The sequence below is a fragment of the Salmo trutta genome, chromosome 9 (genome assembly GCF_901001165.1).
Source record: "Salmo trutta chromosome 9, fSalTru1.1, whole genome shotgun sequence".
In the NCBI taxonomy this organism is placed as follows: domain Eukaryota; kingdom Metazoa; phylum Chordata; class Actinopteri; order Salmoniformes; family Salmonidae; genus Salmo; species Salmo trutta.
Window position 1 is genome coordinate 10,115,503 of NC_042965.1, and position 16,506 is coordinate 10,132,008.

At 45.4% G+C, this 16,506-nt stretch overlaps 1 protein-coding gene across 1 annotated transcript in view; it reads left to right on the forward strand.

The window, feature by feature from the left end:
• The window catches only part of trpm6 (transient receptor potential cation channel, subfamily M, member 6), a 94,609-nt gene that overhangs the window by 76,975 nt on the left and 1,128 nt on the right, over window positions 1-16,506 (forward strand). Inside the window, exons 32-34 of the mRNA XM_029761910.1 lie at window positions 15,137-15,202; window positions 15,470-15,759; window positions 16,128-16,210. Of these exons, the coding sequence (XP_029617770.1) occupies window positions 15,137-15,202; window positions 15,470-15,759; window positions 16,128-16,210 (439 nt within the window). The remainder of the gene's footprint in view (window positions 1-15,136; window positions 15,203-15,469; window positions 15,760-16,127; window positions 16,211-16,506) is intronic.

Genomic DNA, 16,506 nt, shown 5'->3' on the forward strand with positions numbered 1-16,506 from the left:
ATCTCTCACCTCCGTCATCATGTAGTGCTTTGAGAGACTAGTCAAGGATCATATCACCTCCACCCTACCTGACACCCTAGACCGACTCCAATTTCCTTCCCGCCCCAATAGGTCCACAGACGACGCAATCGCAATCACACTGCACACTGCCCTAACCCATCTGTACAAGAGGAATACCTATGTAAGAATGCTGTTCATCGACTACAGCTCAGCATTTAACACCATAGTACCCTCCAAACTAGTCATTAAGCTCGAGACCCTGGGTCTCGGCACCGCCCTGTGCAACTGGGTCCTGGACTTCCTGACGGGCCGCCCCCAGGTGGTGAGGGTAGGAAACAACATCTCCACCCTGCTGATCCTCAACACTGGGGCCCCACAAGGGTGTGTTCTCAGCTCTCTCCTGTACTCCCTGTTCACCCATGACTGCGTGGCCATGCACGCCTCCAACTCAATCATCAAGTTTGCAGACGACACTACAGTGGTAGGCTTGATTACAAACAATGATGAGACGGCCTACAGGGAGGAGGTGAGGGCCCTCGGAGTGTGGTGTCAGGAAAATAACCTCACACTCGACGTCAACAAAACAAAGGAGCTGATCGTGGACTTCAGGAAACAGCAGAGGGAGCACCCCCCTATCCACATCAACGGGACGGTAGTGGAGAAGGTGGAACGTTTTAAGTTCCTCGGCTTACACATCACAGACAAACTGAAATGGCCCACCCACACAGACAGTGTGGTGAAGAAGGCGCAACAGCGCCTCTTCAACCTCAGGAGGCTGAAGAAATTCAGCTTGTCACCAAAAACACTCACAAACTTTTACAGACGCACAATCGAGAGCATCCTGTCGGGCTTTATCACCGCCTGGTACGGCAACTGCTCCGCCCACAACCATAAGGCTCTCCAGAGGGTAGTGAGGTCTGCACAACGCATCACCGGGGGCAAACTACCTGCTCTCCAGGACACCTACACCACCCGATGTCACAGGAAGGCCAAAAAGATCATCAAGGACAACAACCAGCCGAGCCACTGCCTGTTCACCCCGCTATCATCCAGAAGGTGAGGTCAGTACAGGTGCATCAAAGCTGGGACCGAGAGACTGAAAAACAGCTTCTATCTCAAGGCCATCAGACTGTTAAACAGCCATCACTAACATTGAGTGGCTTCTGCCAACATACTGACTCAGTCTCTAGCCACTTTAATAATTACAAATTGGATGTAATAAATGTATCACTAGTCACTTTAAACTATGCCACTTTATATAATGTTTACATACCCTACACTACTCATCTCATTTGTACATACTGTACTCAATACCATCTACTGCATCTTGCCTATGCTGTTCGGCCATCGCTCATCCATATATATTTTTATGTACATATTCATATTCATTCCTTTACACTTGTGTGTATAAGGTAGTTGTTGTGAAATTGTTAGATTACTTGTTAGATATTACTGCATGGTCAGAACTAGAAGCACAAGCATTTCGCTACACTCGCATTAACATCTGCTAACCATGTGTATGTGACAAATAAAATTTGATTTGATTTACATAGAATTAAATAGGTATTGTCGGATATTATTAATTCTAATTAGACAGGTTTTTTATATTGACGATACATTGGAGATAATATAAGACAAGTACTGGAAACTGTAGAACACTATGAAAGATCTGGGAAACCAGGCCTGCTATTCATAGCTGACTTTGAAAAGGCTTTTGATAAAGTACGACTGGAGATTATATATAAATGCCTGGAACATTTATATTTTGGAGTCTCTTATAAAATGGGTTAAAACCATGTATAGTATCCCTAGGTGTAAAGTAGTAAATAATGGCTACTTCTCAGAAAGTTTTAAACTGTCAAGAGGAGTAAAACAAGGTTGTCCATTATTGGCATATCTATGCTGGTTGAGAGAATTCCAAAAGTGTGCAAAGCTGTCATCAAGGCAAAGGGTGGCTACTTTGAAGAATCTCAAATATAAAACACTTTTTTGGTTACTACATGATTCCATATATGTTATTTCATAGTTATGATGTCTTCACTATTATTCTACAATGTAGAAAATAGTACAAATAAAGAAAAGCCCTTGAATGAGTAGGTGTTCTAAAGCTTTTGACCCGTAGTGTATATAGGTTCAGCACTTTTGTGAAAGAAATAGATGGTTGAGGTTAGAGAATGGACAGGAGTAAAAACAAACAAAATATAACTATTGTAAAATAGACTTTGCCTGTAAAATTGATATAGTATGTATAAGCTGGAAGTAGAAGTCTAAGCGTTGTTGTTCACTAGTTTACTTCAATTAAGGGAGGGGTGGTAGGGTTAGAAAGTAATAAAGGAAAATATGATGTGTATATGTCTGTACTGTATGTATGTATGTATACTGTATGTGTATATATACAGTCGTGGCCAAAAGTTTTGAGAATGACACAAATATTAACTTTCACAAAGTTTGCTGCTTCAGTGTCTTTAGATATTTTTGTCAGATGTTACTATGAAATACTGAAGTATAATTACAAGCATTTCATAAGTGTCAAAGGCTTTTATTGACAATTACATGAAGTTGATGCAAAGAGTCAATATTTGCACTGTTGACCCTTCTTTTTCAAGACCTCTGCAATCCACCCTGGCATGCTGTCAATTAACTTCTGCGCCACATCCTGACTGATGGCAGCCCATTCTTGCATAATCAATGCTGGGAGTTTGTCAGAATTTGTGGGGTTTTGTTTGTCTACCTGCCTCTTGAGGATTGACCGCAAGTTCTCAATGGGATTAAGGTCTGGGGAGTTTCCTGGCCATGGACCCAAATTATCGATGTTTTGTTCCCTGAGCCACTTAGTTATCACTTTTGCCGTATGGCAAGGTCCTCCATCATGCTGGAAAAGGCATTGTTCGTCACCAAACTGTTCCTGGATGGTTGGGAGAAGTTGCTCTCGGAGGATGTGTTGGTACCATTCTTTATTCATGGCTGTGTTCTTAGGCAAAATTGTGAGTGAGCCCACTCCCTTGGCTGAGAAGCAACCCCACACATGAATGGTCTCAGGATGCTTTACTGTTGGCATGACACAGGACTGATGGTAGCGCTCACCTTGTCTTCTCCGGACAAGCTTTTTTCCGGATGCACCAAACAATTGGAAAGGGGATTCATCCGAGAAAATGACTTTACCCCAGTCCTCAGCAGTCCAATCCCTGTACCTTTTGCAGAATATCAGTCTGTCCCTGATGTTTTTCCTGGAGAGAAGTGGCTTCTTTGCTGCCCTTCTTGACAACAGGCCATCCCCCAAAAGTCTTTGCCTCACTGTGCGTGCAGGTGCACTCACACCTGCCTGCAGCCATTCCTGAGCAAGCTCTGTACTGGTCGTGCCTCGATCCCGCAGCTGAATCAACTTTAGGAGACGGTCCTGACTTTCTTTGGCACCCTGAAGCCTTCTTCACAACAATTGAACCGCTCTCCTTGAAGTTCTTGATGATCCGATAAATGGTTGATTTAGGTGCAATCTTACTGGCAGCAATATCCTTGCCTGTGAAGCCCTTTTTCTGCAAAGCAATGATGACGGCACGTGTTTCCTTGCAGGTAACCATGGTTCACAGAGGATGAACAAAGATTCCAAGCACCACCCTGAAGCTTCCAGTCTGTTATTCGAATTCAATCAGCATGACAGAGTGATCTCCAGCCTTGTCCTCGTCAACACTCACACCTGTGTTAACGAGAGAATCACTGACATGATGTCAGCTGGTCCTTTTGTGGCAGGGCTGAAATGCAGTGGAAATGTTTTGGGGGGATTCAGTTCATTTGCATGGCAAAGAGGGACTTTGCAATTAATTGCAAGTCATCTGATCATTCTTCATAACATTCTGGAGTATATGCAAATTGCCATCATACAAACTGAGGCAGCAGACTTTGTGAAAATTAATATTTGTGTCATTCTCAAAACTTTTGGCCACGACTGTACACTACGATTCAAAACTGTGGGGCACTTAGAAATGTCCTTGTTTTTTAAATAAAAGCACTTTTTTGTCCATTAAGATAATATACAATTGATCAGAAATACAGTGTAGACATTGTTAATGTTGTAATCGACTATTGTAGCTGGAAATGGCAGATTTTTTATGGAATATCTACATAGAGGCCCATTATCAGCAACCATCACTCCTGTGTTCCAATGGCATGTTGTGTTAGATAATCCAAGTTTATCATTTTAAAAGGCTAATTGATCATTAAAAAACCCTTTTGCAATTTTGTTAGCACAGCTGAAAACTGTTGTTCTAATTAAAGAAGCAATCCAACTGGTCTTCTTTGGACTAGTTGAGAATCTGGAGCATCAGCATTTGTGGGTTCGATAACAGGCTTAAAATGACCAGAAACAAAGAACTTTCTTCTGAAACTTGTCAGTCTATTCTTGTTCTGAGAAATTAAGACTATACCATGCGAGAAATTGCCAAGAGACTGAAGATCTCGTACAACGCTGTGTACTACTCCCTTCACAGAACAGCGCAAACTGGCTCTAACCAGAATAGAAAGAGGAGTGGGAGGCCCCGGTGCACAACTGAGCAAGAGGACAAGTACATTAGTGTTAGTTTGAGAAACAGACGCCTCACAAGTCCTCAACTGGCAGCTTCATTAAATAGTACCTGCAAAACACCAGTCTCAACGTCAACAGTGAAGAGGCGACTCTGGGATGCTGGCCTTCTAGGCAGAGTTCCTCTGTTCAGTGTCTGTGTTCTTTTGCCCATCTTAATCTTTTCTTTTTATTGACCAGTCGGAGATATGGCTTTTTCTTTGCGAAAAAAATTGAAGAGTGGGAGAAACTCCCCAGATACAGGTGTGCCAAACTTGTAGCGTCATACCGAAAAAGACTCAAGGCTGTAATCGCTACCAAAGGTGCTTCAAAAAAGTACTGAGTAAAGGGTCTGAATACTTATGTAAATGTTATATTACATTTTTTTCCCAAACATTTATAAAAACCTGATGAGGGGAAAAAACTATTTAATTAATTTAGAATAAGGCTGTAACGTAACTAAATGTGAAAAAAGTCAATGAGTCTGAATACTACCCGAACACACTGTAAATATACTGAGGCATAAACATGGTCCATGTTTTGTTGTCATAGTTGGTGTATTTACAAGTAAGCTACAACTTCTACTGTAGTTTTCTCTGTATTAGGGAGACTAAGTTGATTGTTCACGCAAGACTTGAAGTCTAATTTGCAGAAAATAAGGTGGAGGTGGGTATTGTGTGGAGGGGATGGTGTGGGGTGACTGACTGGTTTCTGTTGGAGGTGGGTATTGTGGGGAGGGGATGGTGTGGGGAGACTGACTGGTTTCTGTTGGAGGTGGGTATTGTGTGAAGGGGATGGTGTGGGGTGACTGACTGGTTTCTGTTGGGGGTGGGTATTGTGTGGAGGGGATGGTGTGGTGTGACTGACTGGTTTCTGTTGGAGGTGGGTATTGTGTGGAGAGGATGGTGTGGGGTGACTGACTGGTTTCTGTTGGAGGTGGGTATTGTGTGGAGGGGATGGTGTGGGGTGACTGACTGGTTTCTGTTGGAGGTGGGTATTGTGTGGAGGGGATGGTGTGGTGTGACTGACTGGTTTCTGTTGGAGGTGGGTATTGTGTGGAGGGGATGGTGTGGGGAGACTGACTGGTTTCTGTTGGAGGTGGGTATTGTGTGAAGGGGATGGTGTGGGGTGACTGACTGGTTTCTGTTGGAGGTGGGTATTGTGTGGAGGGGATGGTGTGGGGAGACTGACTGGTTTCTGTTGGGGTTGGGTATTGTGTGGAGGGGATGGTGTGGGGAGACTGACTGGTTTCTGTTGGAGGTGGGTATTGTGTGGAGGGGATGGTGTGGGGTGACTGACTGGTTTCTGTTGGAGGTGGGTATTGTGTGGAGGGGATGGTGTGGGGAGACTGACTGGTTTCTGTTGGAGGTGGGTATTGTGTGGAGGGGATGGTGTGGGGAGACTGACTGGTTTCTGTTGGAGGTGGGTATTGTGTGAAGGGGATGGTGTGGGGAGACTGACTGGTTTCTGTTGGAGGTGGTTATTGTGTGGACGAGATGGTGTGCTGTGGGGTGACTGACTGGTTTCTGTTGGAGGTGGGTATTGTGTGAAGGGGATGGTGTGGGGTGACTGACTGGTTTCTGTTGGAGGTGGGTATTGTGTGGAGGGGATGGTGTGGGGAGACTGACTGGTTTCTGTTGGAGGTGGGTATTGTGTGGAGGGGATGGTGTGGGGAGACTGACTGGTTTCTGTTGGAGGTGGGTATTGTGTGAAGGGGATGGTGTGGGGTGACTGACTGGTTTCTGTTGGAGGTGTGTATTGTGTGGAGGGGATGGTGTGGGGTGACTGACTGGTTTCTGTTGGAGGTGGGTATTGTGTGGAGGGGATGGTGTGGGGAGACTGACTGGTTTCTGTTGGGGTTGGGTATTGTGTGGAGGGGATGGTGTGGGGAGACTGACTGGTTTCTGTTGGAGGTGGGTATTGTGTGGAGGGGATGGTGTGGGGTGACTGACTGGTTTCTGTTGGAGGTGGGTATTGTGTGGAGGGGATGGTGTGGGGAGACTGACTGGTTTCTGTTGGAGGTGGGTATTGTGTGGAGGGGATGGTGTGGGGAGACTGACTGGTTTCTGTTGGAGGTGGGTATTGTGTGAAGGGGATGGTGTGGGGTGACTGACTGGTTTCTGTTGGAGGTGGGTATTGTGTGGAGGGGATGGTGTGGGGAGACTGACTGGTTTCTGTTGGAGGTGGGTATTGTGTGGAGGGGATGGTGTGGTGTGGGTGACTGACTGGTTTCTGTTGGAGGTGGGTATTGTGTGAAGGGGATGGTGTGGGGTGACTGACTGGTTTCTGTTGGGGTTGGGTATTGTGTGGAGGGGATGGTGTGGGGAGACTGACTGGTTTCTGTTGGAGGTGGGTATTGTGTGGAGGGGATGGTGTGGGGTGACTGACTGGTTTCTGTTGGAGATGGGTATTGTGTGGAGGGGATGGTGTGGGGTGACTGACTGGTTTCTGTTGGAGGTGGGTATTGTGTGGAGAGGATGGTATGGGGTGACTGACTGGTTTCTGTTGGAGGTGGGTATTGTGTGGAGGGGATGGTGTGGGGTGACTGACTGGTTTCTGTTGGAGGTGGGTATTGTGTGGAGGGGATGGTGTGGTGTGACTGACTGGTTTCTGTTGGAGGTGGGTATTGTGTGGAGGGGATGGTGTGGGGTGACTGACTGGTTTCTGTTGGAGGTGGGTATTGTGTGGAGGGGATGGTGTGGGGTGACTGACTGGTTTCTGTTGGAGGTGGGTATTGTGTGGAGGGGATGGTGTGGGGAGACTGACTGGTTTCTGTTGGAGGTGGGTATTGTGTGGAGGGGATGGTGTGGGGAGACTGACTGGTTTCTGTTGGAGGTGGGTATTGTGTGGAGGGGATGGTGTGGGGAGACTGACTGGTTTCTGTTGGAGGTGGGTATTGTGTGAAGGGGATGGTGTGGGGTGACTGACTGGTTTCTGTTGGAGGTGGGTATTGTGTGGAGGGGATGGTGTGGGGAGACTGACTGGTTTCTGTTGGAGGTGGGTATTGTGTGGAGGGGATGGTGTGGTGTGGGTGACTGACTGGTTTCTGTTGGAGGTGGGTATTGTGTGAAGGGGATGGTGTGGGGTGACTGACTGGTTTCTGTTGGGGTTGGGTATTGTGTGGAGGGGATGGTGTGGGGAGACTGACTGGTTTCTGTTGGAGGTGGGTATTGTGTGGAGGGGATGGTGTGGGGTGACTGACTGGTTTCTGTTGGAGATGGGTATTGTGTGGAGGGGATGGTGTGGGGTGACTGACTGGTTTCTGTTGGAGGTGGGTATTGTGTGGAGAGGATGGTATGGGGTGACTGACTGGTTTCTGTTGGAGGTGGGTATTGTGTGGAGGGGATGGTGTGGGGTGACTGACTGGTTTCTGTTGGAGGTGGGTATTGTGTGGAGGGGATGGTGTGGTGTGACTGACTGGTTTCTGTTGGAGGTGGGTATTGTGTGGAGGGGATGGTGTGGGGTGACTGACTGGTTTCTGTTGGAGGTGGGTATTGTGTGGAGGGGATGGTGTGGGGTGACTGACTGGTTTCTGTTGGAGGTGGGTATTGTGTGGAGGGGATGGTGTGGGGAGACTGACTGGTTTCTGTTGGAGGTGGGTATTGTGTGGAGGGGATGGTGTGGGGAGACTGACTGGTTTCTGTTGGAGGTGGGTATTGTGTGAAGGGGATGGTGTGGGGAGACTGTCTGGTTTCTGTTGGAGGTGGGTATTGTGTGGAGGAGATGGTGTGCTGTGGGGTGACTGACTGGTTTCTGTTGGAGGTGGGTATTGTGTGAAGGGGATGGTGTGGGGTGACTGACTGGTTTCTGTTGGAGGTGGGTATTGTGTGGAGGGGATGGTGTGGGGAGACTGACTGGTTTCTGTTGGAGGTGGGTATTGTGTGAAGGGGATGGTGTGGGGTGACTGACTGGTTTCTGTTGGAGGTGGGTATTGTGTGGAGGGGATGGTGTGGGGAGACTGACTGGTTTCTGTTGGAGGTGGGTATTGTGTGGAGGGGATGGTGTGGGGAGACTGACTGGTTTCTGTTGGAGGTGGGTATTGTGTGAAGGGGATGGTGTGGGGTGACTGACTGGTTTCTGTTGGAGGTGGGTATTGTGTGGAGGGGATGGTGTGGGGTGACTGACTGGTTTCTGTTGGAGGTGGGTATTGTGTGGAGGGGATGGTGTGGGGAGACTGACTGGTTTCTGTTGGGGTTGGGTATTGTGTGGAGGGGATGGTGTGGGGAGACTGACTGGTTTCTGTTGGAGGTGGGTATTGTGTGGAGGGGATGGTGTGGGGTGACTGACTGGTTTCTGTTGGAGGTGGGTATTGTGTGGAGGGGATGGTGTGGGGAGACTGACTGGTTTCTGTTGGAGGTGGGTATTGTGTGGAGGGGATGGTGTGGGGAGACTGACTGGTTTCTGTTGGAGGTGGGTATTATGTGAAGGGGATGGTGTGGGGTGACTGACTGGTTTCTGTTGGAGGTGGGTATTGTGTGGAGGGGATGGTGTGGGGAGACTGACTGGTTTCTGTTGGAGGTGGGTATTGTGTGGAGGGGATGGTGTGTTGTGGGTAACTGACTGGTTTCTGTTGGAGGTGGGTATTGTGTGAAGGGGATGGTGTGGGGTGACTGACTGGTTTCTGTTGGGGTTGGGTATTGTGTGGAGGGGATGGTGTGGGGTGACTGACTGGTTTCTGTTGGAGATGGGTATTGTGTGGAGGGGATGGTGTGGGGTGACTGACTGGTTTCTGTTGGAGGTGGGTATTGTGTGGAGAGGATGGTGTGGGGTGACTGACTGGTTTCTGTTGGAGGTGGGTATTGTGTGGAGGGGATGGTGTGGGGTGACTGACTGGTTTCTGTTGGAGGTGGGTATTGTGTGGAGGGGATGGTGTGGTGTGACTGACTGGTTTCTGTTGGAGGTGGGTATTGTGTGGAGAGGATGGTGTGGGGTGACTGACTGGTTTCTGTTGGAGGTGGGTATTGTGTGGAGGGGATGGTGTGGGGTGACTGACTGGTTTCTGTTGGAGGTGGGTATTGTGTGGAGGGGATGGTGTGGTGTGACTGACTGGTTTCTGTTGGAGGTGGGTATTGTGTGGAGGGGATGGTGTGGGGTGACTGACTGGTTTCTGTTGGAGGTGGGTATTGTGTGGAGGGGATGGTGTGGGGTGACTGACTGGTTTCTGTTGGAGGTGGGTATTGTGTGGAGGAGATGGTGTGCTGTGGGGTGACTGACTGGTTTCTGTTGGAGGTGGGTATTGTGTGAAGGGGATGGTGTGGTGTGACTGACTGGTTTCTGTTGGGGTTGGGTATTGTGTGGAGGGGATGGTGTGGGGAGACTGACTGGTTTCTGTTGGAGGTGGGTATTGTGTGGAGGGGATGGTGTGGGGTGACTGACTGGTTTCTGTTGGAGGTGGGTATTGTGTGGAGGGGATGGTGTGGGGAGACTGACTGGTTTCTGTTGGGGGTGGGTATTGTGTGGAGGGGATGGTGTGGGGTGACTGACTGGTTTCTGTTGGAGGTGGGTATTGTGTGGAGGGGATGGTGTGGGGAGACTGACTGGTTTCTGTTGGAGGTGGGTATTGTGTGGAGGGGATGGTGTGGGGTGACTGACTGGTTTCTGTTGGAGGTGGGTATTGTGTGGAGGGGATGGTGTGGGGTAGCTGACTGGTGTCTGTTGGGGGTGGTATTGTGTGTAAAGGCTAGCATGCATGACCTAATGACACGAGGGGGGTGGGTGGATATAGTACCTTGTTTGAGTGTGTATTGATGGGGACAAAGTAGTAAAATGTTGGCTAATCATTGCCTACTGTTTTTCCTACAGACTAACCCTGCTACTGATGACTATGACCTTGACACCAGCTTTAGTAGAACACAGCCTGTAGACCCATTGGACAAAACTTTCAGCCGGAAACAAGCTCGAGCTCCACGTCATCTGATTCTGAAAGCACAATACCCTCTTGAGAAAACAAAACTTTTCCACACCATTGCAGTCAGTTCTTTGGCATGGGGAGAGGGGCTGTTAGTATATTCTTCTAGCCTATTCACGCTAGGTGTAGATGCTGTAGGTGCTCATACACAAAAATACATGACTAGACTGTCTACAAGTCAAGCCCCCCTGAAATTTTCACATCTTTGTTAACAGTCCATCTCACTGCAACGTTATTGACTCTGAGTGTAACAAAACACATACCAGTCTGCTGTACCTTTTTTTTATTTACAGATTAACATGGTTTCTTGTAAAGTTACACATCCTCATGATCAGTCTTCATGTCTTTCCAGGGCACTTGCAGTACAAACAAATCTTCTGCAAGTGGTTGAAACAGTGGGGGCTGAACAAAGTGTACAAGCCCAGAACCCACCACTTCAGGGAGAGGCTTTTCCACCTTGTTGTGGAGTGCAGAAAGGACCAGATAGATGTCTACAAGGAGCCAGAGTCACAGCTCCCCAAAGCCAACATCCCTGCCAACATCGCCACAGCGCCAACACCTGCTAAACCATTACCCAACACAAGAGTCACACCAGTTGAAGAACATTCTGGAACCTGCTGCAATATTCAACCAACACAATATCCATATTCAGTCACTTTCCTACAAGGGGAGATTGTTGTTATGTGACCTTTCACATATCCTCTTGAGAGTCATCAACTTCTTTGAATCCAAGTGGTATTGTCTGTGAGAGAAAGACAAAAACGCCATTAGACATTCATGGGCAATCGTTGTGTACTGTCTGTATTTCCACTGTAGCAGCATGATGTATAATATGAGACATCTCACAGACAGTGCCTCTGTTTGACATCAATGGAAAATCAAAAGAAATCAGCCAAGGCCTCAGAAAAAGAATTGTAGACCTCCACAAGTCTGGTTCATCCTTGGGAGCAATTTCCAAACGCCCGAAGGTACCACGTTCATCTGTACAAACAATAGTACGCAAGTATAAACACCATGGGACGACGCAGCCGTCATACCGCTCAGGAAGGAGACGCGTTCTGTCTCCTAGAGATGAACATACTTTGGTGTGAAAGGTGCAAATCAATCCCAGAACAACAGCAAAGGACCTTGTGAAGATGCCGAAGGAAACAGGTACAAAAGTATCTATATCCACAGTAAAACGAGTCCTATATCGACATAACCTGAACGGCCGCTCAGCAAGGAAGAAGCCACTGCTCAAAAACCGCCCTAAAAAAGCAAGACTACAGTTTGCAACTGCACATGGGGACAAAGATCATATTTTTTGGAGAAATGTCCTCTGGTCTGATGAAACAAAAATATAACTGTTTGGCCATAATGACCATCGTTATGTTTGGAGTAAAAAGGGGGAGGCTTGCAAGCCGAAGAACACCATCCCAACAGTGAAGCAAGGGGGTGGCAGCATCATGTTGTGTGGGTGCTTTGCTGCAGGAGGGACTGGTGCACTTCACAAAATAGATGGCCTCATGAGGAGGGAAAATGATGTGGATATATTGAAGCAACATCTCAAGACATCAGTCAGGAAGTTAAAGCTTGGTCGCAAATGGGTCTTCCAAATGGACAATGACCCAAGCATACTTCCAAAGTTGTGTCAAAATGGCTTAAGGACAACAAAGTCAAGGTATTGGGGTGGCCATCACAAAGCCCTGACCTTAATCATATAGATAATGTGTGGGCAGAACTGAAAAAGCGTGTGCGAGCAAGGAGGCTTACAAACCTGACTCAGTTACACAAGCTCTGTCAGGAGGAATGGGCCAAAATTAACCCAACTTATTTTGGGAAGCTTGTGGAAGGCTACCTGAAACGTTTGACCCAAGTTAAACAATTTAAAGGCAATGCTACCAAATACTAATTGAGTGTATGTAAACTTCTGACCCACTGGGAATGTGATGAAATAAATAAAAGCTGAAATAAATCATTCTCTCTACTATTATTCTGACATTTCATATTCTCAAAATAAAGTGGGGATCCTATCTGACCTAAGACAGGGAATTTTTACTATAATTAAATGTCAGGAATTGTGAACAACTGAGTTTAAATGTAGTTGGCTAAGGTGTATGCAAACCTCCGACTTTAACTGTACATACGTTTCCAGCTGCAGACTGATAACGCGACGTCTAGGATTTGCTTCTTCTGTAGTGATCAATAGTTTCAGAGTTTATAACCGTTTTGCAACATTTGGCTCATGCCTCAGTCTGCTTGGTCTATAGAGCGGTATATTTCTGAACCATTTCTAACGTATTCAGCTGGCGCTGCACGTAACTGGTCTCATATGTTACTTATTGCGTCCTTTTAAACACTTGGGGAAAAACAGTGTTCCATTACGTTTTGCATAATCTCTGTGCTCACGGGGGCGTGGTTACTGACTTGGTAAACTTTACATAAAAAAAACATTTTCTCATTTAGAAGACTAAAATCACATTTCTATCTTTTTAGAAGTATTCTGATACTTAATCATTCATTATATACAACATTCAGATGCAATCCTCATAATTGAGAAGTGTAGACAAACAGAGGTACAGTTGTGTGGTTCTACCGTCTTTCATGATGTCACAACGAGGGTTATTTCAGTCTCCACTGAACATTTACACATTCTCAAAAATATAAATATTGTTTAATTCTCCAATTTTGGGGCGGTAGGAGTTTTGGCGGGAGAAGGTGCTTTGTTCTGCTAAGGTCTCTCCCTCCATACTGCTTGACAAGGGAAGGTATTTACGACCATCATAAAACTGGCCAACAGCCCCAGGGGTGGGAGGGGTTGCCTAGCCAGCACCCCCGATCTCCATCTCAGGACTGGCAAGTCATAACACTAGATATCCTGCAATGTCCTGGCATACAGGAACATCGTTGAGACAAGTCCAATGGCTCTATTGAACAAGGACAACCATATCTACTCACTGCTAGCGTGATCATGCAATCGGTGAAACACAAAGGCCACAATAATTGCTACAAAACATGGCTCAATCAAACAATGACGTCATTGGTTGAACTCTCCCGGCGCAAAAATTCTAAAACACTGCTATAGTGCATAATTATGTCTGAAACACCTCTCAACACAATTATGTAAGAAGACTGGAAAAACACCCCAAATAGACTAGTCCGGCCCTTGACGCAAGTTAAATTTAATCTGGTGCTGTAGGTTGATTGTCTTTAAATGCAGCACAGAATTATTCTTAAAGTCATTACTTAATGTATTGAGTTTATATACCAATTCTGGGGTTAATTTGACTAACGTTAGTGTTGTTTTCACGATATTTCACGTTGTTCGTCTGCATAATTTAAATCTAACAATAATTTGCACAAGACAAAGTCCACTTGATCAATAGTTATTGCTCTTGTATCCTATAGTGTCACTGGTGCCAATGACATCTATAGCGCCACCAACTGGTCTGGTGCAGCCATCTAAGGTTGCAGTGACTTTATATTCCCACAGCTTCTAAGGACAAATACATAAAGTTTATATATCAAATTTACATACCAAATTTCATGCCCCAACGTCCATCGGCTCAGTGGTGTAGCGTGTCTGACTTTGAATACAGCAGCTAATCATTCTCAAATTCATTAGAGGCTAATTCATTGAGTCTACAGTATATACCAAATCTGGAGTCAATCTGACTTTATGGTTCATGAGAATACATTTTTTTTTAGCATTAGCAAATGTACTAACGTGCATCTATAGGTACAGTGCCGCCACATTTGAATGCAGCAATGAATCATTCTCCAAACCATTAAAGACTGATGTAGTAAGTTTAAATCTAACATCTGGAGGGAATCTGATATGTGGTTCATGAGGAGAAGATGATTGCAGATGATTATTGTCAATAACTCAGCCATCTTTTGACAAATCTCTTAGATTTTCTCAACTAAGTTAAGACATGTACCATGGGCCTGCATTCCTTTGGTTCATGAGAAGAAGATTTTTTAAGATTTTTTTTGCATATTTTAACATATTAGTGTATGTGCTAATATGCATCTACTGGTATAATGTGGCCATATTTGAATGCATTTACGTTATTTTTTTCAAACTCTTTAGGGGCTTGTGATGAGTCTAAAGAACACATTTGGAGTGAATTTGACTTTTAGTTCATGACAGGTAGATTTTGTATGATCATTTTAAGCATTAGCGTTACATTGTAAAAAAAGTGAATTCTTAATAGTTTAGTTATTTTTTAAGATATCAATGCCAAACTGAATATGGCTCATCGTGGTAATGGCTTTAATGAACCTAAAATGTTTCAAGTAGATAGGCCATTGTGGAGTCGATTTATGAAGGATTTAAATGGACACATAAAATCTGATTTCCTGATTTTATCTATAATTCAGCCATCTCCTAACCAACCCCTTAGCTTTACTCAAACTAAGTTAAGAGATGTACCATGGGCTTACCTACTACATTTGGTGTTATTTAGAAAATAATTGTAAAAAGTTACCCATCTGTGAATCTGTGTTTGAGTTATTTGACCATGTCAAGAAAATACAAAAATAACACACAGAAACAATAGGTTTCACAGCTTTTTTGTGAACCCCAAAAATATATCTAATACTATATTACCTCATTCCATGTGTGGTTTTATCTGGTTATGTTGTGTTATATTGTGTTGTGTTGTAAATGTTTTGTGTTGTTGCCATGTTAGCCATGGAAAAGAACAACCTGATGAGGCTTGCTCACACCATACCTTTCACACCTGTCTCCATAATTGGTAAGTCATCAGCCAGTTACGTTAAAGGGATAGTTCACTGTTTTTGAATTTTAGATGATTTTTTACTCGTAGGGTGTGGTTGTTTCCTCTAAAATGTTCTTAAATTTGTTAGCTGGTTATGTAGCAATTTCTAGAATAATCTGGCTAGCATTTTATGAGAATATAGCAATGCTACTGGAATTGGCTGTTTCTGTTAGGGATTGATTAAAAAGCATGCCATTGCCTCCCTAATACCCATCTCCCCCATTGTTGCATGGTCCCTGGCAGCAGGAGAGGAGGTGAGTGTCTACTCCCTGGAGGAGGTGGAAGCTGCAGGTGCGGAGTCCTCCGTAATCTCCTGGTCGCCCCGGGGGCTGTCTGCAGTGCTGCAGCCGCTGTCCAGCGAGGGCTGTCTAGATGGGGCGCTGCGCAGGGCCATGCGCATGTTGTGTACCTGGGCCGAGGGGGACGTCCTGAGTGTGGGCTGTGTGTACGTGGTCAAATCCTTCCAGCCCAAGGTGATCCGCACCTGGCAGAGGGTCTTCCACAGTGACACCCCCCTCCAACTCTGTCTGCGGGTATACAATTAATATATAACTTCATCATATACATTGTATACTGTAACATCATATATTGTTGTTAGGGCCAGGAGTGTTTTCTGACTATGAGACCTGTTAAACTCTGGGCCCTGGTTATTGTTAGCCTATAGTATCCTATAGTTATAAGCTATAACTGGCGCTCAGTCTTTACTTGTTCAGGTCACATAGTCAGGGAAAACTCCTGGTGTAACTCCTACTTATGTATATCCACTTTCCACAGACAGCTGTTCACATCACCTTGTTTTTGTTGTGTCTATTCATTGTCTTCTTATTTTTACCCTGATGTTTTACTTGGCATGTATTACATCCACTAATAGCATCATTCTGGCCATATCTTGTTCTTACAGGAGATACAGCAACAGAGAGCTGCTCAGAAACTCATGCATGTGTTCAACCAAGTCAAACCAGAAAACGTGCCCCTTTCTCCCAGGTTTGTACTCAACATCTAGGACTTGTCTACATTACACGTGTGTGTGTGTGTGTGTGTGTGCTTGTGTGAGCTGATTGAATCTGTCTGTGTAACGTTGAGTAAGGATGGGAGACAGGTGCAGGAATACGTAATCGTTTTTTAAAAATTATCGACCCAAAACAAAAGAGCGAGGTGTAAACCTCTAAAATAATTCATGGGACGAGACCTGTAATAACAAAAATACATGTAGCACCAAAAACCAAATGAAACAGAGCACAGGTACTCACGAGACCAACGGACATAGGACAATGATCGAC